Source organism: Hesperophylax consimilis, chromosome 24, assembly GCF_061612785.1.
Source record: "Hesperophylax consimilis isolate HC1 chromosome 24, BYU_Hcon_1.0, whole genome shotgun sequence".
NCBI lineage: Eukaryota > Metazoa > Arthropoda > Insecta > Trichoptera > Limnephilidae > Hesperophylax > Hesperophylax consimilis.
In genome coordinates this window covers 26475444-26496718 of record NC_142859.1, presented here as the reverse complement: position 1 = coordinate 26496718, position 21275 = coordinate 26475444, and the positions used below count along the sequence as shown (strand labels likewise).

Below are 21275 nucleotides of genomic sequence, written 5' to 3'. Positions count from 1 at the left end.
GTACACACACACTTTACACGGCAACACGGTAAAATACACTTAAACACCATACATACTCATTATGGCAAGCAATCCATTGGTTACGAGGGAAGCAACATATACAATTGCCTCCCAGACGAAATTAAAAATGAAAAAAGTATAGGTACATTTAAAAAAAAATTGCTCAGTTTTATGCTCAATCAACAAAACAATGAAAGTGAATAATATCAGTGTGTAATATATTTATGTGTAATATATATGTTATTTCTAGTTAAATAAGTGAAAAATGTAATTTTCTTTTATCTAGAATAAAAAAAAAATTAAAAAAAAAGAATTTGGCATTCTCAGACTATAAAAATATTACCATTCGTTATTTCGGCTACTGGAATTATACCTAGCTCTCTCATTAAAAATTCAGGCGTATTAGATCTATCAAAAAATTTATATATAAAATGCAAAAATCAGTCATTTTAAATACATGTAGGATAACGAAAGATTTTTTAAATATTTATGTTGAGGGATCAGTAGGATTTATAGGCCCTGTTAGGAGTTCTACCGAGCCGAACCCTCTGATATGAAAATATCTGGAGTCGGTGAATTATTTTCCCATTTGATCTCTGGTGAGTTGACGTGTTGTTCTTGCATTATTTTGTATTTATTTTGCTTATATAATGCACTTGCATAATGCTGATTGGCTAGATGATCATTTGCGGAAAAGTGTTTGGAAGGGTTTAGTTTTTCCTATGGGGAAGATTTAACCCGGACATAAAATCGGAAAAATAAGAACTAAGAGTAATTATTTTATTTCATAGTGGCGGGGCGGTTAGCAACAAACGTATTTTAAAAATGGACTCTATTTGTTATCGTGGTCTGAAGATCATAAGATCGGGGAAAACTAGGAAAGATGGATAGCCTTACCTTACTTGCTAACACTTTCTGGTGAAGATCGCAACATATGTTGTGATCTTCACAACATATTGCTTTAAATTGTTAGATTGATCTTACATCTAACGAAGAAGTTGTCTTTTTCTTTCTAGTAGTAGGTAAGACTTCTAGGGAGAAGAAAAAGGGAGATGAAAATATCAGATAGGATCTTGGGATATGGAATAGTCCAAGAGCTGTTTCACTTTTAAACGATAATAAAAAAACCCTATGATAATATTAAATATTCAATTCCCGGAACTTTGTAATTGCCTTTCGTAGGTAGGTACTAAACTTCACCAATACTCGTGAACTCATTCGGATGGCAGTACTTATAAAAGATGTGTTGGAGGAAAAGCGGAATGAAATAGATTTAAATTGATACTTCGAGTATGTTTTTCGGTGCCACTCTTTTCGACCGCCCAGTGGTTGAAACGGTGAGACTATGGCACTCCCAATATTGGGAAATAAAATATAGGGACTATGTAGAAAGAAATACTATTCAGATATTCACTTTTTTAATGTGATACCGAAAAATACCACTTAGCACATTCACGACAGCTTTCGTTGCAATTTTTGCTATTCAAAATTTTTACTAGAGCTGCATAATTCTAACAACCACACGGAAAAGCGTGTTTATTACTAATTTCTTCAAATTATTCATAATCCACTTAAAAACGCTATTACAGACCCTTAAATAATGAATTAATAAGTTTCCTGGTACATTTTAACTGTAAACTACGAAAGTATTGTACTAAAAACGAACACGTGCTCATAAAAATGGTTAAATTTTCGTATTTCGTCATTATATATTTTAATCAGAGCAAATTGCAGGTGCACGAACACGTGTTCCGATATATTAGAAATTTAATAAATATTCATCAGCAAACGGCCGGATTACCAATAATTTGAAAAGATTCTTAATAAATAAACAATATTCATTTTTCTCCGTGCACTCATAAATTACTAAGCTCTTTGATTTTTTTTCGGGAAACGCGATTTCAAAAACGCTTCGAATATAAGTGTCAAATTAGTTCGTTTCTGATTATATTAGTAAAATGTTAATCCCTTTTATGCTGTAAAATATATCAGTATCTATCGATGTACATGACTTCTTGAATATTCGTACTTGGGTCTTTTACAATTATCTTCATAATAATTGTAAAAATCTTATAAATAGGGGTGTATCAAAGTTACCCGACTCCGGAAGGCAACTTTGATCACCAAATTTTTCATTTCCGCAGTAAAATTTTCCAAAACAAATAATTTTATGAAAAGTTAAAAATTGACACCCCATTTTCACCCCATTTTACAGTATATTATGTTCCAACTATCAAACGACTAATCTATCAAGCCGTTTCCCCGTAGGATTTATGCAAAGACGATGGACTACCACGCACTAATACTCTGTTTGAGCACACCATATTTTATTGATTTACATTCATACAAAATCGTGTTATAAATTTTGGTTATTCTGACTATGAATAGAGCAATACAATTGTTACAGAAAAGAGAAGTGTAGCGTATTTCATTTAATCTACCTAACCCTTCAAAGATAAGATAGTAAGATATGTTATTTACAGCGTTTTAACCCCTGGAGCCAAATAACCCTCTTAAGGCCAAATATTACCCGGTGTCCATAAATTATAAAAGTTTTTTTTTCATTTTTTATATCATGTAGAAATACGTGTTTTTTTGGAGTTCCAAAGATAAATAATTACATCCAGTGTAGGTATATATGTGGCAAGAGTATACACTGGATGGCATAAATAAATTCCTAAAAATAGCCAAAGAGGAGAATTCATAATAATATTCGATTTAACTTTAAAATACAATTTTTTTTAAATTAAAAAGGGAATTAAATTTTTTCTTACAATTTCTCTAAAAAACAAATAGTGTTTGGTGTGTTTTCGAAATATCGTGTTCTATCAATTTTGTCTACGCTAAGAGCGAAAATTCGGTGATTCGAGGCTTTTGACAACATTTTAAGTCAGATTTAAAAAAATTAATATTTAGAAAAACCAACGTCTATTTTAAATAATTAATATAAAAACAATTTTATTTAGTTTCTGTTCGTAACAGTACCTATTTTTGAAGAAAAATTAAAAAATATTTAAATGTGGTATTTTAAAAATACATTGCAAACTGGGAAAAGCATTCAATATCCTGAGGTGAAACAACAACATATTTACATTTTATCTAAAAATATCTATTAAAGCATCTACAAAAACTAACCACCCTGTCGCCAGCCTGGGTGCTAAAGGCTTATAGATATAAATACTTGTAGGGTGGATAGTGGGTAGTGCCAGAGGGTGGTTACTCATCCCCCCATTACACCTCCTCTCACAAAGCCTATTCCTACTGTCTGCCGACTCAGTGTGACAATAATAACACTGCGATAGACACTACGGCCGCAGAACTCTGTGTGGGTATAGCCAGATTACAGGAACTGTGTTTCAACTTTCCAGACTAGGGCTAGAGATTTTTTTATGATAAGTCGAGTACGAGCCGACGGGTAACTACTAGACTAGACTAGACTAGACTGGTGTGAATCTAGTTGTGAAAAATACACGCTGCATTTCTATGTTAATTTGTCAAGCACCAGCATTGCTAAACTCATTCAGTAAAAAGCTGAAATATTTTTCACTGGATGGTAAGAAAATTTAAATATTATCTTTAGCGGAAGAATGCAATGAATTGAAAACATGTATGCAATAATATTTGAGATTTCCACGGCCAAAATAATTACCTTGATAGTTTTGTCGAATTTTATCAATTTATACGGGTGACGTGACTAAGTTCGGTACAGGACGGCTAAAGCAAAACTAAACGCTGAAAACCACATCAATGTAACTAATTATTTATCCTGAAATATCGTATCGGATCGTAGTATCCTGGTGTAAAACCACAATTCAGATTTGAAATGTTGCTTTAAATGGCTTTGGCCGTGTTTGTTGACCAGATCTGATTAGCCAGATACTTCTCCACCTTTCTCTTCCTCATCTTCTTTCTCTCCAGACGGTTGGGAGCAGTTGGACTCTTATGCGGTTTCACATTAAAACTTAAAATTAAAAATAAAAGACATACATAAACGCACAATTTAAAACGATCTGCATATTTGCCCCGATTATGGACTTTGTAACGCATTCCGAAACGTTGGCTAAAAAAATTGGAAGTGCAACGCGGCATAATAACCCTAAAATCAATCACGATAATAACTATTTCCTCGACATTGTTGTGACCAAGCATTTGCTAAGTACATAGCAATAAACCTTTTTAAAAAGATTATATACATACTCGTATTATATTATTTTTATAACAGATTTTCACTTAGCTCTCGCTTAGTTTAGGTATTGAGGTATCTACACATCATTTTTAACGTGCATGTTTTGTAAAAATAAAAATATAAGAAACAAACCAATCAATGTATTATCACTATCGATATACGAACCATATAAAACACGATGATTTTGCCCAAAATGTGTTACAGAAAAAAAACATTGTCATAAAGAATATACATATTATTGTATACATAATTTATTATACTACATGATAACAGAACCAAGAACAAAAAAAATGTTATGATTGTATTAATTATGTTATTGTGAGAAAGAAAAAGTTAACAAGGGAAAGTTTGTATTACTAATAATATATTTATTATATGACTAGTACAGAAGCTGGACGTACGTTGCCTCAGAATAACATAGGATTTCATAAGCAAATATTACAACAAAGTCAATTATTTTATAAAATAATTGTATTTTCAATCGACAAATTAGAGACTCTTAAAACTTTTCGTATGAAAACAGTTAGATAACTTAAATAATCATCTGTGAAAAATTCTAACAAAAGAAACACACATTTCAAAAATAGAAGAATATGGGAGGCGTATATGGGTACCGCTGCCCCAGGAACAATCGATTGCATAAAAGACACCTCTGCCATAGGTCACCCCAAGTGGTTCGCTACCTTTTGGTGACTTAGCGGGGGTGTACGGGTTCATAGGGTGAGGATTGTCAAGGTCTTGGCGGCGGATACGTCTGCACATTTACTGTTAGGTGGGCTGGATTTGGAGGGTTTAGAGTTTAGAGGGATCTTTTTACCTCTCCAACCAGCTTTGCATCGCAGTGAGAGGGAGAGAGATTTTCCTCTCTCCTTTCCTTAAAAAAACCATCAACACAGCATCCCCAAAAATGAATTAGGCCGAGAGGGGAATTACTTTCTTCGGAGCTTCCTGTGTGGAACTAATCTTTAAAAAAGTTTAAACATAATTAAATAAAAATCAAATAATTTTCTGATAATATTTGGTACCTACTTTATCGCTTATCTGAAGTTACACAATCATCAATTTCAACCAATTTCGAAATTTTATTTGAAAGCAAATTTGAGATTAGTACGCAGGAAAATTACATCATAGACATCCGAAATTAGTACGTTTATTAATATTCCCGGAACGAATAATCTGACAATATTTGAAAAACACCTACCACCATTATTATAAGCGGAAAATATTGCTTGCGCAGTGATGAAGGGCTAAGGTAGCAGATGAATTGGATCCACATCACTCGGGTGGGAACCGAACGCATTTGTCTACTCAGCTACAAGCTACTAGATTTAGACTGTAACTACATACTACAAGCTCCATACCATAAAGTTTACATGTCTACCAAATTTTCAAAATTAACCTACTCTTTGTAAGGTAATACTAAAAAAACATAGACTGACTGATACAGACCAAATATTCAACAGCTGTGACGTACTAGATATACCTACGCCAATTATACGTTAAAACACTACTAAAATACATATATGACAAAAAAAAATTTCAACATACACAAAATAACACTAACACACCAGTTAGACAAGCGTACAGAGAAAACATAAAAACTCCGACAATAAATTCAAGCTTTGGACAAAGACACTACCAATACCATGCTATAAAAGCTTTCAACAGTGTCAAATTTGAAATTAAAATTGAGGAAAATAAAAATAAATTTACACACAAAATTACAAAATGGATTAAAGAACAAAAAAGACAATATTACCAAAATTTCACAGCACAAAATAAAAACAAAACCTACACGTAACACACAAAACCAATATAAACACACATCACATCACAAACACACAAGATTATTTTCAATATATCATTTTTTTAATTTTAAGTATATCATTATGTATTATGTATTTTTAATTTTAAATGTATTATTTTCTCTTTAAATGTATTATGTAGATTATATTTTCCATATTATAAAATGAAGGTCTCAGCACGGGCAAGCCACCCAGTGAGGCCTACATTACTGGAAAACTTTGTAAAAAATATTGTACCAAAAAAATTAATAAATAAAATATTTTTTTTTCTTCTAGAAATTATATCCAGATCCAGACGCCAGACGCTCTCAATGGTGGAGCGTTTTCGCCCCCAAGCCGTGCCCCCAGGCACACCCTTGCAGCTCTGGTGCTCCGCCCGTGGGTCTTCCCGCATCGTTTGGGCCCGCGACGGGTCCCCCCTGCCCCAACTCCACGGCGCCACCCTTTCAGCCGCGGGCGCCGGTTTGCAGGGCCTGATGAGGGCCAGCTATAACATATCGAGGGTTCTGCCTGAGGACGCGGGGACTTATTCGTGCACAGCGATGGCGAATGGGGAGTCTGTAATGCATGAAGCCAGGATTGATGTCTATGGTAAGATTGAGAACAAATTATGATCCTTCAAAAAATATACCAGTTCCATTTCTGATTTTAAAGGAGCAGTTATTCTAACGGTAAATAATAGCTTTCCGGAAAAGTTATTACAGGGTTTTCCAATAAGAGGTGTTATTTTGATATTCAATCGTAAAAGATCAATGGTTTCGTTGCTTGTGTGGCGCGCTCAAATTTAAGCCACTGTGCGCCGCCTTGTTGAAAGTAAACGTTGTCTAGATCAATACCATCCAATTCCAGCCATAAAAAATCATTAATCATCTCTTAATAGCGCAATTCATTCACCGTAACTGTTGCTCCAGCCTCATTTTCGAAATAGTAAGGTCCAATGACTCCGCCGGACCATAAACCGCAGCCAACAGTTACACGTTGAGAATAGAGAGGCTTTTCAACAATAAAGAGGTGAAAATGGGCCTCATCACTCAAGATGATTTGCAATTGATTCACTCAAGTGAATTTTAATAATTTTAATGCACCTTAACAACACCTCTTATTGGAAAACCCTGTAGTAGAAAAATAATGAACTTTTGTTATTTTTTTAATCGAAACATTCACGAAGCGTCCCTTTGTTGGAAGGAATTAAATTTCAAACTTGTCAAGATTTTTTTTTGTTATTCTTAGATGAGATTGGTGTACAATTAAAGCTCTATGGTTTGCTCAACGATGCAATGAAATGTAATGCAAAATCATGCGTTTTTGGTTTGAAAACTAGATCGATTAGAAATATTATAGACACTTCAATTAAATACTGCGCGCAAAACGACCATACTGTAAAGCTTTATTATAATCCTAGAAAAAATGGTATCAGGCTTAAAAACTTTTAAGTGTAAAATCTCCCTTTTACGAACCCCTGTTTCCAATATGGTTTTATTGCACAGTGTGTAAAATTATGTTCATTAGATTTGGATCCAAAAAAAAAATTAATATTTGTGTCTGGACTTAAATAAAATAAAATAAATTATGCACTTTTCAACCTTATCGCCATTTGCATAAGATCTGCCATTTGCCCGATTCGGAATGTCACAGAAATTATTATAGAGCACAAAAATAATATTGGCAAGTCAAATTTGTCAAGTTCAATGCTACCCATTTGATTACATGTTTTGAAACCCTGACAACTTATAATTAATATTTTTTTAATATTTGCAGGTCCTCCCTACATTCGTCCTATGGGTCCTGTAAAAGCTCTCGTAGGATCCAGGGTGTCAGTCTACTGCCCTTACTACGGTTACCCCATCAGGTAAAAATAGCAGTTATAACCACTCGAACCGATATTTGATTCGCCATGAGACTGGCATTTGGAATAAACTTAGAACCCAATATTGTAAACGTATCTTTGTAAAATATTATTAACCTTTTACAAATATGAAATATGTTCTGAAAATGTTGTCACTGATTCCTTTTGGACTCGTGCACAGTGGAGAGATACGCCAAACGCGTTTTTAATTTAACATTTTCCGCATGAGATAAACTTAATTATTTTCAATTTTGTTAGGTATAACGCCGACAAAGATAATAACAATAACTCTCAAAGAAAATATTAAACAGACAATACAAATTGAATATTCATTCCAGACTTATCGAAAAATCCATTGACCCATATATAAATAAAATCTTATACCTTTTTATACCTGGGACACAATCTAGAATTTAGTTTGTAAATATATTGGGGTGGAACTTTGAAATCAAACGAAAAAAATAGCAGCTAAAAAATTTTACAACTAATTTAAGATAATGTTAGTAATTCAAAAATGGTAGAATGAGATTGATAAAATTGACGGGCTGTAATAAGGTGGCAATAGTTCAGATGATAGAGTGATAGTCCAGGTAAGACTAGAGGACCTGGGTTCGAGTCCCAATTACAAAACTTACATTTTTATTTCCTCGGAGAGTTTTTGATATTACCTACTTCAATGATGAATTATATTCATTTAAAATATCTTCCACACAGCATCTTTCAGTACGAGGATTGTAAATCCCCTTAAGACATTATTTTGAGATAAATAGAGTTCAGTGTTCTAGTTCGTAACTCAATTTCATCTAAAGAGTGAAAACTAATCACCATGTTTGCTTTAAGCCGTATATATAACCCATTAATGTATAACGAGCCTCCACCGGTATGCAGGAAAATTAGAAAAAACTTATTTGGTTTCTTGTCAGTTCCATGAAAATCACGAGATCGAATTCGAAATATCGACGTCGAATTTCATGCAAATCTGTTTCATTTGCCAGAATCATCGACGGCTGCGGACAGTTGGCATTTGTCCGAATTAACATTTATTTGAATAGGGTGAATAATAATTTTAATTCGGCAGCCGTGACTGGAATTCAAGATGAACTGAAATACAAAATTAGAGACATTATTTGTAAAAAATAGGGTTGTAACTTGTAACAGCTGTTTTCTAGAAAGGTGATGGGAATGTTCAATTGAATAAAATAAATGTTAGATTAAACTTACCAAAAAATATATGTTTTATTTTTAGCACTTTCTAACATTCTTATTGTACACCGTACCGCGAAACTTTGGGGGGGTTGTGGTCCATGATAATCTAATGGTACGAATTTTTGCGAACCGAAACGCGAGCCGAGTCTAGAATTACGGGAAAGGAACAAAGCAACTGCAAGTAGGTGTTTCGCGCCATTTCCACGTTGCTTAGTTCTTTTCCCATATGTTGAGGTTTAGTTCGGCAGTTCGGGTCGTGTATATGTAGGTAGCATTAGAAATAAATCCTAGTAAAGTTTTTAAACAAAGCCATTCTAAAAACAACAAAAAATTGTCTTTTTTTTATTTTTTAGTTATATTTCACATCCTGATGAAGCTCGACTGTAGCGAAACCGGTAGATGTAATAATAAAAAAGTCGTGGTTAATAAACAAAGTGTTTTATTTGATTTAATAAAAAAATTGTCTATTGTGATTGTATTGGATAACAAAGTGGCCAATATCACATTTCATATCTTAAAAGGAAGCTACAAGCCAAAAATGTCTATATTCTTGGTAAAGCTTATATTGTAGGTAATAGGCATTAAAATCGCTTGACAAACGGAGTCTAGAAACGTTCGACTTCAAGCACAAAACTGGTTTATATTTATTTTGTAAATAATTTTATAAGAAAGCAAAAAAGTTAATCAATTAAAACTGTCACAGATAATCTTAGCTATGATACTATATATTTTTTAAGTTGTTTCCTTTATGCGTTCATTCATTTCTATTGAAAAATGTTTTTTCAGTAGTTAACATTTATATTTTTTACTGAGTACTTAATTTATTTTTTATTTGTATTCTACTCAAGCGAAACGATATGAAAAACCTTCAATTTATCTAAAACATATTTTTTGGTATTCATAATTCGCTATAAAAATTAATCAAAATAGTGATTTGTCATTAAGCTTCGCCTTAAATAGAACAGCTGACTGAGTGCCAAAAAAACAAATTATTATATCATTTCATCCCATTATATATATAATCAATCCCATTCGCATGCATCAAATGTAAAAGTTAACAATGCCCTTGTGCTGAGAAGACAATATTATTTCTTACGATTCTTGTGTTTGACTGGAGCAGTAACAATAACAAAAATTGAGCTCTGGCTCCATGAAAATTACAAAGATCTTTTTCTTTGATTAATTCCTACTTTACACTGAGTTAAAGGAATTTGAACGAATTTAAATGAACATTCATTGACTTAGTCTAAATTATAAGCTGAACGCCACGTTTTTTGCTTCACGTTTTTCATTCGATATCTGGTTTTATAATGGTAAGAATTTTTGCTAGAGTTAGACAAAAATATTCAAATTTTGTTAAAATAATCATACTATTTTCCAGTAAAATCCAGTGGGAACACAACGGACAAATAATTGGAAGTGATTTCATTATTCCAAATCGCTACAAACGGTCTGAAAATTCCATCGAACCCGATTACGGCTCTGAAAGCGCTGAAAATTATAATGAAATTGATAAACTGAAATACGAAAATTTGGAAATGAGTGAAAACAACGACATTGTACACTTTATGAGATACAAACGAAATACTGATTTGATTGACATGATTCCTCTTGCGAGGGAAAAACGATCTGTGGAAACTGAAAATTATCAAAATTTCCTCAAAAGTGAACGAAATTCTGAAAACCATCAAAATGCCGCACAAAACGAAAATAATGATTTTATTTATGATAAACTTTTTGTGAGGAAAACACGGTATTCGGTGTCTAAAAATGATCAAAATGACATCAAAAGCATCGAAAATTATCACAACATTGAAAAAAATCCAAACAGTGGTGCCTATGGTAATAATCCTCTTGTGAGGGAAAAACGATCTCCAGAGTCTGAAAATAAGAAAAATTTCTACAAAAGCGCACGAACTGCTCAAAGCTATTACGAGACCGTAAAAAACAAAAACATTGATGATAGTTCTCTGATAAGAGAAAAACGGTCCACGAAGTCTAAAAATTATCAAAATTTCTTTAAAAATACAGAAAACGATATTATAAATAACGAAACAACTAAATCAAGCTACCAGGATACCAGCAACACTGAGCACGCAAGACGTAGCAAAAGAAGTTACGCATCAAATCAAAACGGGGTACTTATAATTGAAAATGTTAATTCAGACGATTCCGAAGGTTTATACACTTGTTCAGTATCTAACACAAATGGTGAGATGGCTCGAAGGGCGTTTGAACTGATTGTCATGGAGCCTCCGGTTATAGATCCTATTTCCTTTGGGCAGGATCTACAGGAAGGACAGATTGCTCAGGCGACTTGTAGCATCAGAGGTGGTGATACCCCAATATTCTTCACATGGTTGAAGGATGGACTACCGATTATTGCTAATTTGAAGGTATTGTTATTAATATATCCAATATTATTATTATTTATATATTTTTTTCAGGTTTGTGATGTTTTTTTCAGATGGTTTCAGTTATTTGATTTATCCTAAAATTATATTCTTAAAAGTTTTAGCAAAGCTATCTGTAACATTTATATCCATAGAGAGATTATTTTTTATTATTTCACATACATACAAAACAGCGGATATGTTTTATTTTTTGTAATGTTTTGTCTGCTATTTCACTTTTTAAGATGTCTTCTTTAAAAACTAGTAGTTACCTTATTGTTTGTGTTATTTTAAAACTCTTAGATATTTCATGCTTTAGTTTCTAGAATTGCATCTCTACAGTAATTCTTTTAAAATAACTTAAATTTATATTTGATATTGTATCTCCACTTAAACCATGGAAATAAGATAACAAATACTTATAATACCCACACTCAGGCATCGCCTTAGTGGGATTGTTTTTTTTAATTACGTACATTTATTACAATATTTTTTTTACACTTTTCAATATTTTATGTAACTATGTATAAAAAGTAAAAAATACTTCGAGGTAATGTAAAAAAATGTTTTTGATTTACAAAATTGGCCGCTTCAAGATGTTATAAGTGCTTTAGTTAAATACTGCAATTAGAACACATCTTGGCTTTGCTAAAAAATATAACTTTTTGATACATCTTTTCATAAACATAGTTCCAAATCAACTATTTACGAACCTCTTTGTATATGGTTTTATAATATAATTTCGATTAAGTTCTTTAGATTGTTCGCAAACTTCACAAAATAAAATAAAACATGCACTTTGAAAATGTTTCATTTTTAGCTTAAATCAAAGCAGGAGGTGTTAAGAGAAACTGCTGCGCGGCCTTTTTCGTACAAAACTTAAATTTGGATTTTGGCCCAAAATACTTGACCAAACTAAGTAATATATTTGTAATCTGCTGTGATCCGGCTATTTTTGGGTCTAGAAAAAAAAGATAATATATATGTAAATTATTGTAAAAAATACGAAGCAAAATTGTATACCTACCTATCCAATCTGCATAAATATTTTGTATTCTTGAATAAATGAACAACAGAGAAAATTCATTTCCATATTTTCAGGGTGTATTATCGCGAATGACTTTTTCTTTCATTTGGCTGGTTGAAACGTTTGATCATGGTAAAATTTGTGGCTGTAAATTGAGTTTTTGTAATTTTCTTGTCTTATTGCGTAGGTGTGCGACCTTTTTTCAATGTCCCTCGAACTGCAAGTAATGCAATTAGTCACCTACTCTCATAAACACCTAATTTCACGTTTAATCAATAAATTGAGGTTAATTTTAAATCTCCGACGAAATTACCTGCCTCCTAGTTTAGAGAATTACTCTCAACGACGTACCAGAATGACAGGTACCTGAAGGGAAAAGCAGAGATATCAATTACTACACGGAAAAAAATACTGTTATAAAACAGTTACTGTTGTTAAACTTATAGTGAAATAGGAATTTATTATCACGTTGTCCGAACAGGTATTCAAAAAAATCATAAAATTTTCGCATTTCACCATTATGTATTATCAAGGCATGGTGAAGGTGCATGAACACGTGTCCCAATATGTCAGGATATACTAAAAGTTTATCAGGACACGGCCTGCAATCCCGTTTTTAACCGGATTACGATTAATTTTAAGAGATTTATAATAACACAGCATTACTCATTTTGTCCGTGTATTTTTGATAAATAAATTAATGTATACGAAATTTAAGCAATTCAAACTCATATAACAAGATTCTATAATTACACAATGAAATACCCATACCTAGGGCATGTTGACATTATGTGGTTTCAATCAAATGTTCTACATTGTTATTTAATTGCAAATTCTCCACAGTTTACATCAGGATGGGGTGAAATAAACTCTATTTCCGCTACGCCATAATTCTGGATGAAAAGTTGTGGTTTTGCTCCATTAACGAAAGTGAGAAATAAAACCACAAATGTGATTTTTTAATAAGTTTGCGCATAAATTAATTTAAAAACGAAAATTATTTTAATTTATATTATGTATTTTATTACTATTTAATACCTTTAAAAAGTGACATAAAGTCATAAAAAGTGATGATTTTTTTTATTAAATTGGTTACGTAGGTTAGGCTTACAGGTACATTTTATCACAAAAAATATATATTGTACTAAAAAATACAGATTATTTCCTCCTATACACCTAGTGTAAGACCACCATACAGAATTAAAACTTTGCATGAAACGGCTTCAGCTTTTTTTGGTGACTAAATCTGAATAGTCACGTCACTTCTTCAGCATCCTCTTCCCCATCTCCTTCCCTTCCCCTATATTTTATGCGTACTCTGATTTTTACAGATTAGTTAACATCATATTATGTTATTTAAGTTTATCATTTAGGTTTTTTAGTTAATTATTATATATTACAATTAATGTATTTTTTTAAACATCTTTTAAATTATAATGGCGCCACTCCCCAATTCAAGCACGAGAAATAATTTCTCAATGGAGTTGGGCAGTTTCGTTAAAAAAAATACAGTTTTACGCAATTAGCCTCGAACTATCTGTATTTCTAAATTTATTGTAATATATACATTAAGAAATATATCTACAACTTGCCCTAATTGGGGATGCCAGCTTCTCACTGGCTCCAGATGGTTGGGAGCAGTTGGGACTCTTGTACGGTATTCACATAAAGTGTCTTAAAGATAATCAATATATTACAGCTTGAATAAGTTAAAGGATTCCTTGAATACACTACATTAATTTATTATATTTGGGATAATCTTCCAACACACCATAGTAAATTCGTCTTTTATAATATGTCGTAAAATTTCTTATGACAAGATTGTGAGCGATCGACTTTTTCGTGAAAATATTTATGAAATGTAAAAAATTTCAGATCGAAGAGAGAAGTTCAGAGCTGTTCAGTGTTCTAATAATCAAAAAGGTGAAATTACAACACTGCGGCAAATACACCTGCGTGGCCACCAACCATGCTGCTAGGGTCAACCAGTCTGCCGAACTATTTATCAAAGGTGAGAGAGCGTTCTGTAATTATCCCACTACTATGAATCATCCCGCTTAATATTATTATCTACCGACTCTAAGTAAAATAAAACTAGTATTTTACTTATCAAATAAAGGGTTAAAAAAACCGTTGTAAGTTTCGACTTTCGACGCCATAGCGACAGATTTTTTTCAAATTTGACCTAAAAAATTTCAACATTATTTACTCGAAAACGAAAGCTTAAATCAAAAATGTTATACTTCAAAATGGACTTGAATTGTGATATAAGATTCATCAGTGTCCCGCTTGAACTACGAGTTTCCTGACACTGTGTGAAGCACTAATGTGTTTTTAAATAACGGTCCATAGACAACAACATAAATGTTAGGCATTTCTAAATTGCAGATGATTCTAGACAATATTTCCTTCAAATTTTACATAGTTAACATTGTTATATTGTTACAGTGGCCCCGAAATGGGTTGAAGAACCACAAAATACTTCATTTTTGCTGGGAAAACTGGGTTTAGTGGCTTGCAGCGCCAACGGGTATCCACAACCTCAGGTGCATTGGATGAAGAAAGATGGTGAGTTTACAACAAAATCCTAAACTGTTTTTTTTTCATATGTTAACCCGATGAACGCTGCTGTATCATATATGAGATATCGAGAGAGTGCCCACTGTTCCAAAAATGATACATCTTAAAATCTGCATTTTCACATGTTGGCACTGTTGACGTTTTCTTCTGCTTAATAATTTTGATGGTTTCTAATCTTGGGACAATGGCGATTAACACCAAATAAAATACTGTAGATAGGTAGAGAATAATATTTCTTGTGGGTAGAGTTTTGGTATATTTGTGAGAGTATAAGAGATTACACGTTCGGAAGGTAGGGTAATCAAGAAAAATCTGTTAAATTATTCGTATTCCTGTTAAAAACGGGACTGCAGGCCTTTAATGAATGAATTTAGTTAAACAAGAATGTGTTATGAAGTTGCCGGAACACGTGTTCATAAAAATTCAAATATATTCGTATTTCGTCATTATATTTGCTAAAATAAGAGTTGCTTCAAAAAAATGTGTTCCGATATGTTCTGAATTAACTGATATTTAAATATGATTTAAGATTTTCACGGCCAAAAGTATTTTTGTTATTTGTTTTTGGGGTGTTATGCCGCGTTGCGCTAACTCCTTTTTTAGCCAACGTTGGACACTGCAATGGACAGTGCAATGCTGTCCGAAACGTTGGCTAAAGAAGGAGTTAGCGCAACACGGCATAGCACCCCAAAAACAAATAACAAAAATTACTGATATTTAGTCATTTTTCTGCGAGGGCCTAATTATGGTACAGTATTGTTAAAAAGTAAACAACAAAAGACCATTCCTTATTATGTAGTGATTTTCTTTGCTCGAAATAATAATTAGGTTGCTGCCAAAATCACAACAAAAGCCTTTTCTACACATGTTATTTATCGTGTTTGAAATAACAAACTTCCGAACATCATTAACTCACTTGTTAATATAGAATTTGACAACGCAAATTTATTAGCTTTTAATATTGAATCAAGGCGTCGTTATAACGCTCAGGCCCGGGGCTATAAAATTTGTTACCAGCTTTATTAATAAACTTACGGCTCGTACAAGACGGGGGAAAGTTTAAATTTATATAATAAATTAACTCCGCAGAGGGAATTTCCACAACAAAATTTAATATCCTGTCTTGTTAAATCGGTAACGTTGTTCTGTCTGCTTTATGAATATTGGAAAAATATACTTAACTGTGTTATAATAATTAGGTAACCACTGACAAAATATTTATCATACAGTACTATGAATTGATTTTCAAGATCATTTTCACGGTCAAATATTGGCTCTATAATGCTGTTTGAAACGTTAACTTAAGAAGGAGGATCATGGCATAATATCCCATTGTATTGTATTGTATGTTATTGTATTGTACACAAATCTACTCCCTGTTGAAATTGTACAACGGCTAATTATAAAAATAATATTGAAAAAACCAAGAGATTATCCGACATACCTAATTTTTGAAGAATTTTTAAATTTAATGATCTTTTCCAAAAAAACATAATAACTCAAATAATAAAAGAAAAACAAAATCACAGCTTTTTAACTTAAAGTCGTAATCGTCAAAAATATATATTTCCAACTCAAAAATGTAACATCACTTTTGCTCAACATCATTACATATATCTAGGAAAAAAATACTTCAACAGCCTACCCGAAAATATCAGAACAATAGAAAACGATAAACACCTACTAAAAGCAATTAAAGAGAAGTTCAATGTAAAAATACCAAAATGATGAAACTATCTTTGTAATTAATTATAAATTTTAATATTCATAATTACAAACATTAAATATTCTTCATCTTGATACTCACCACTCTTCTAGATACAAGCGCCAGTTTCTATAGAAGAGGAACATTAAAAAATCAAAAGCAGCGAAAACTAATTGTATGAATTATCTTTATTAACATTATTGATACTCTGTAAATTGAAATTATTTAATTGTTTTATCAGCATTTCAATGGACGATGCTCCGAATAACTAGCGTCATTGATCCCTTCGGCGTTGGTGTGTAATCGGTAGACACGCAAAACGCGCGCACAACACTTGTTCACGTTTGAAATTTGTCACATGAGAGCGGGTCGTTTTTACTACGTTTTGAGTTCAACAATTTGGCTGTCGAAAGATTTGCAGACTTTTATGTTTCCTGCCTCCTACAACGTAGGTGTCTTCAATACCCATGTTCACTCCTTCTTTCCTCAAAGAGACCCTCCACACAGCATTTCCAAAGATAATAGAGATTTTTAAGAAAATTATTTTCCTCCTATAGGCTTATTGTGTGGAGTTAATGTTTAAAAAATAGACCAAAAATAAATCTTGATAATTATTTTCAAAGTTGTTTTTATATGATATCTTAAAAGAGTACCAACTTACAGAGCCAGTGGAACTATGTCGTTCCCGTTTTTGGGGGAAAGTAAATTGTGAGGCTTGTTAAATCGAGAATGGGTAATGGGCGTTTTACACGATGTTTTTTTCGTTCAGTACTAATAGCAGTAGAAATACGTGTGGGTAGTCTTTTAACGATTCACGATTAAAAAAGGACATCGTAGGACCGGCCCTGAGCCAAACCAGTAGATGTCTAGGCTCTAGGTAGTAGGTAACAGGTAGGTGATCAATAATGGATTATTTTATATTTTTGTGTAGCACGGTTTTTATGAAAAATAATCTCAAGCTAGATGTGTAATGTTAAGTATTATCAGCGCCTTGGCGCGTTAGAAATTCGACGCCCGGAGTGAACTGCTCCAATTTCGCCCGTATAAGGCCGACCCTGACGACATGTTCTATTTTGATACCGATTTTCGTACAGTTTAAGATGGCGGAAATTATTTGACATTTATCGTCTGTCATTGATTATTTCACGTACTAAAATTATGTGAAAATGTCGCAAGTATTTTGATGTATATTAAAAATATTGATAAAAAAATAATATAACGTGTGTTTATTGCTGCGCGGTACGTAGTATGGATGTAGGCGCCATTTTAAAATGCTTATAAAAATTAAAATAAGTTGATTTTTTTTTATATAACTGACAAATATGGGATAACCTAAAAATATGGTAAAATATAGGTGGATTCTCCATCGCTCAATCGGAAATCTCCATTGCTCAAGGCGTTTTTATGTATAAATCTATGAGATTCTAACCACAGATGTCGGTTGATTGTTTTAAATAGGTAGATATTTTTTTACCACTTACATAACACAGACTAAACGTTCGTTTATTTCTATCTCGTAACTAAAATCTCAAACTTACCAGGTTCTTCCAAGCCTCTATATCCCTCCCACGTATACTTTGGTCTGAAAACATTCCCTAATACAGGGATAACATAGTTATAACATGTTGGAACTTTCAATCTGTTAAGATTCTCGTGTGGTTGTCCCATAAAAAAATACTTCATACCCATATAAGTACATGATAAAACATCCAGTTATTTTTCATTCGCACTGCTCTCAGCCTTTCGAGACGTGTTTTACGTGTGGAAAACACATTCCAATTCATTTCTCATACAACAGAAACAAAGAAAAAAACAGCTTCATTCTTATCTTATTGTTTTTTTTGCCTAATTTATTTGTCCGAAGATTTGATCAGGCACTCTCTCTTCGCATTTCCTTTCTTGTTCCTTCCTTTATTTCTCTTAACACTTCCGAAAGAAGACAAAAAAGAGCGGTTTAATAAAATTAACAAATGTATAAGGCTTGGCGAGGATCCAAGATTTTCCAGTGAGAATTTTGTTCGTGGTGACATTGCAAAACAAGCAAAAGGTTAAAGTATGGGGCGCTGCTAAATGAATGAATAAAGTGTCTTTTCGACCAAATTTTATCCAGAAAATCTCATTTTCGAGACATCAAAACTTCGAAAGTTCTGACTGGGGCTTTAAGAAAATACTATTTTGTAATACATCGCTTCACTTTTCGGCGGAATCTGTGAATATTCTGAGTATGAATGTCTACATAATAATTAATCATGTTTTTAAAATCCAGTGGTTTTGCAACTTTTCTAGGTTGACATCATTTATACTTATCTAAAATAAATTCTTTGCTAACCACAATATTTATTTTAACTCTCAGCCGGTTTCGGAATAATTTCAAAAGGCATACACCTAGGTTACTAGTATTACAGATTCTCAGTAATAATTGAGGCAACGTCTCTAAATTACCAGATCCAGAATTAAAACTGGCTGTGGCGGTTTGAAACTTTTAACGGTTCTTTTTTAAAGTAAAAAAGGGCACCACTTCTGTTTCCAACAATCCAAAACTGTACTGTCATTCAGATAATAATACTATTAGATTATTTTATTAAGAATAAAAAGGAAGGAAATAAATTAACATTATTATACAACAAATAAAATTATTTGCGTTAGTATTTTGTAAATATGTGTAAAATCAGTACTTACATATGTGTGATGTGTATTTACTTTTTTAACGTTTTTATTTGAAAACATTACTTGATAATGTGGGCCTCACCGGGTGCTTTACCTGTGCTGAGGCCCCCATTCCACAATTTAATATTATTCAATAAAAATACAATATGAAATGAAAATTGAGATAAGATAAAATACAACAAATAAAAAAGACGGTAATGAAAAACCAGCCATGTGTGTATTGTGTATAGCAGTGTTCCGCAACCGGTGTGCCGTGGCACACTGGTGTGCCGTGAGCCGGACACAGGTGTGCCGCGGTCAAATTCAATGTATTTGACATTTTACAAGATTTCATTATGTATTTAATACACAATGACAAAATATTTTTCATAATATTGTCTATTTTTCATTGTCTGCAGATACTGTTAAAAGACGTATTCACAATATATTAGAAACACTGATTAGAAAACTGTTATTGGCTGCACTTCAGATCAACGAAAGAACCGATATTAAAAATAAAGCACAGTTGATAGCTATTGTACTTTTCGTTGACGAGGACTTTATTAAAGAACATTATTTATTTTGTAAGGAGGTTCCAGAGCGAACTACCAGTGAAGAATTTTTTCAAGTAACCGATGATTTCTTCAAAATATATGATATTAAATGGAGCAATTGCATTGCTGTTTGCACGGATGGCGCTGCGGCAATGACGGGTAGTAAAAAGGGGTTTTGTCTCTTGTGTAAAACAAAAAAATTCAACGTTACAATTTACACACTGCTTCATACACCGAGAAGCATTGATGGTCAAAAATTTACCGGATGAACTTTTAAACACGATGAATGAATGCATTAAAATCGTAAACATAATTAAATCAAGAGCCCTAAACTCGCGAATCTTTGGAATACTCTGTGCAGAAATGGGAGCCGAATATGAATACTTATTTTTTTATACTGAAATTCGTTGGCTATCCCGAGGCAAACTTTTGGCTAGATTGTTTGAGCTTCGTCACGAGGTGTGTGAGTTTCTTAAAATCAAAATATGCCCAAACTATATCAGCACCTCGATAACTGTTGTGTTCCTCGACTATATACTCCACATTCCTAAAATGAAACTATTCCAGTTGTATTATAATATGTATACTCTACCTGCAAGAATCATTATCACTGTACCTAATAATAGTTTTTTTTTTGGTGACCATCGCCATTGATACAAAATGAAATACCACAGTTGGCGCAGCCGGTAGGATTTCCTGCATTATTTTGGATTTCCAGAAAACACTGGTTCCTACCGCCCTGTCATGGAGCTCCGAGGAAGTGGACTGCTCAGTCTGCCCAATGGGACCCTGGTTCTAGAACTGGTGACCTCCTCGGATGGAGGCTTCTATACCTGCAGGGTGGAGAACGGAGTGGGACAGGCGCTGAATAAGGAGATCATGGTCACAGTGAATAGTGAGTTATTCATAATCTTATCATTTAAACCCCCAAGTGTGCATTTTTTTAAAGTAGATAACAAAAACTAAACTAAACGCAAATGATAACTATCTTTCTCACTCTGTCAATTACGTCTCGAATTATTGCGATGACGTCAAAACTCATCCGGAGCATTTAGATACGCTGCACAAATACTTTTTTTATAAATTTATACTATTTCGCAGGACCAGTAACGTTTGAGTTCCAATCAAAGAACATAACAACCAGAATAGGTCACCCGATCACAGTCCTGTGTGAAGCCTTCGGAGATCAACCCATTAGGATCAGCTGGAGTCACAATGGCAAGAATATGGACTTCATTTCTACCAGGTAACTACCATACGAAACTTACTTCCACATCTTTCAATTAAATTCTCACAAGTAGAACTGCTGCATTAGAAGCACTTCTCT

At 33.0% G+C, this 21275-nt stretch overlaps 1 protein-coding gene across 1 annotated transcript in view; it reads left to right on the top strand.

Annotated features, from left to right (window-relative positions):
* Positions 1-6302: 6302 nt before the first annotated feature.
* Positions 6303-21275, top strand: part of LOC149412140 (cell adhesion molecule Dscam2-like) — a 45936-nt gene continuing 30963 nt past the window's right edge. Inside the window, exons 1-8 of the mRNA XM_089646312.1 lie at positions 6303-6582; positions 7750-7840; positions 10425-10493; positions 11127-11439; positions 14339-14474; positions 14912-15031; positions 20667-20843; positions 21050-21194. Of these exons, the coding sequence (XP_089502438.1) occupies positions 6303-6582; positions 7750-7840; positions 10425-10493; positions 11127-11439; positions 14339-14474; positions 14912-15031; positions 20667-20843; positions 21050-21194 (1331 nt within the window). The remainder of the gene's footprint in view (positions 6583-7749; positions 7841-10424; positions 10494-11126; positions 11440-14338; positions 14475-14911; positions 15032-20666; positions 20844-21049; positions 21195-21275) is intronic.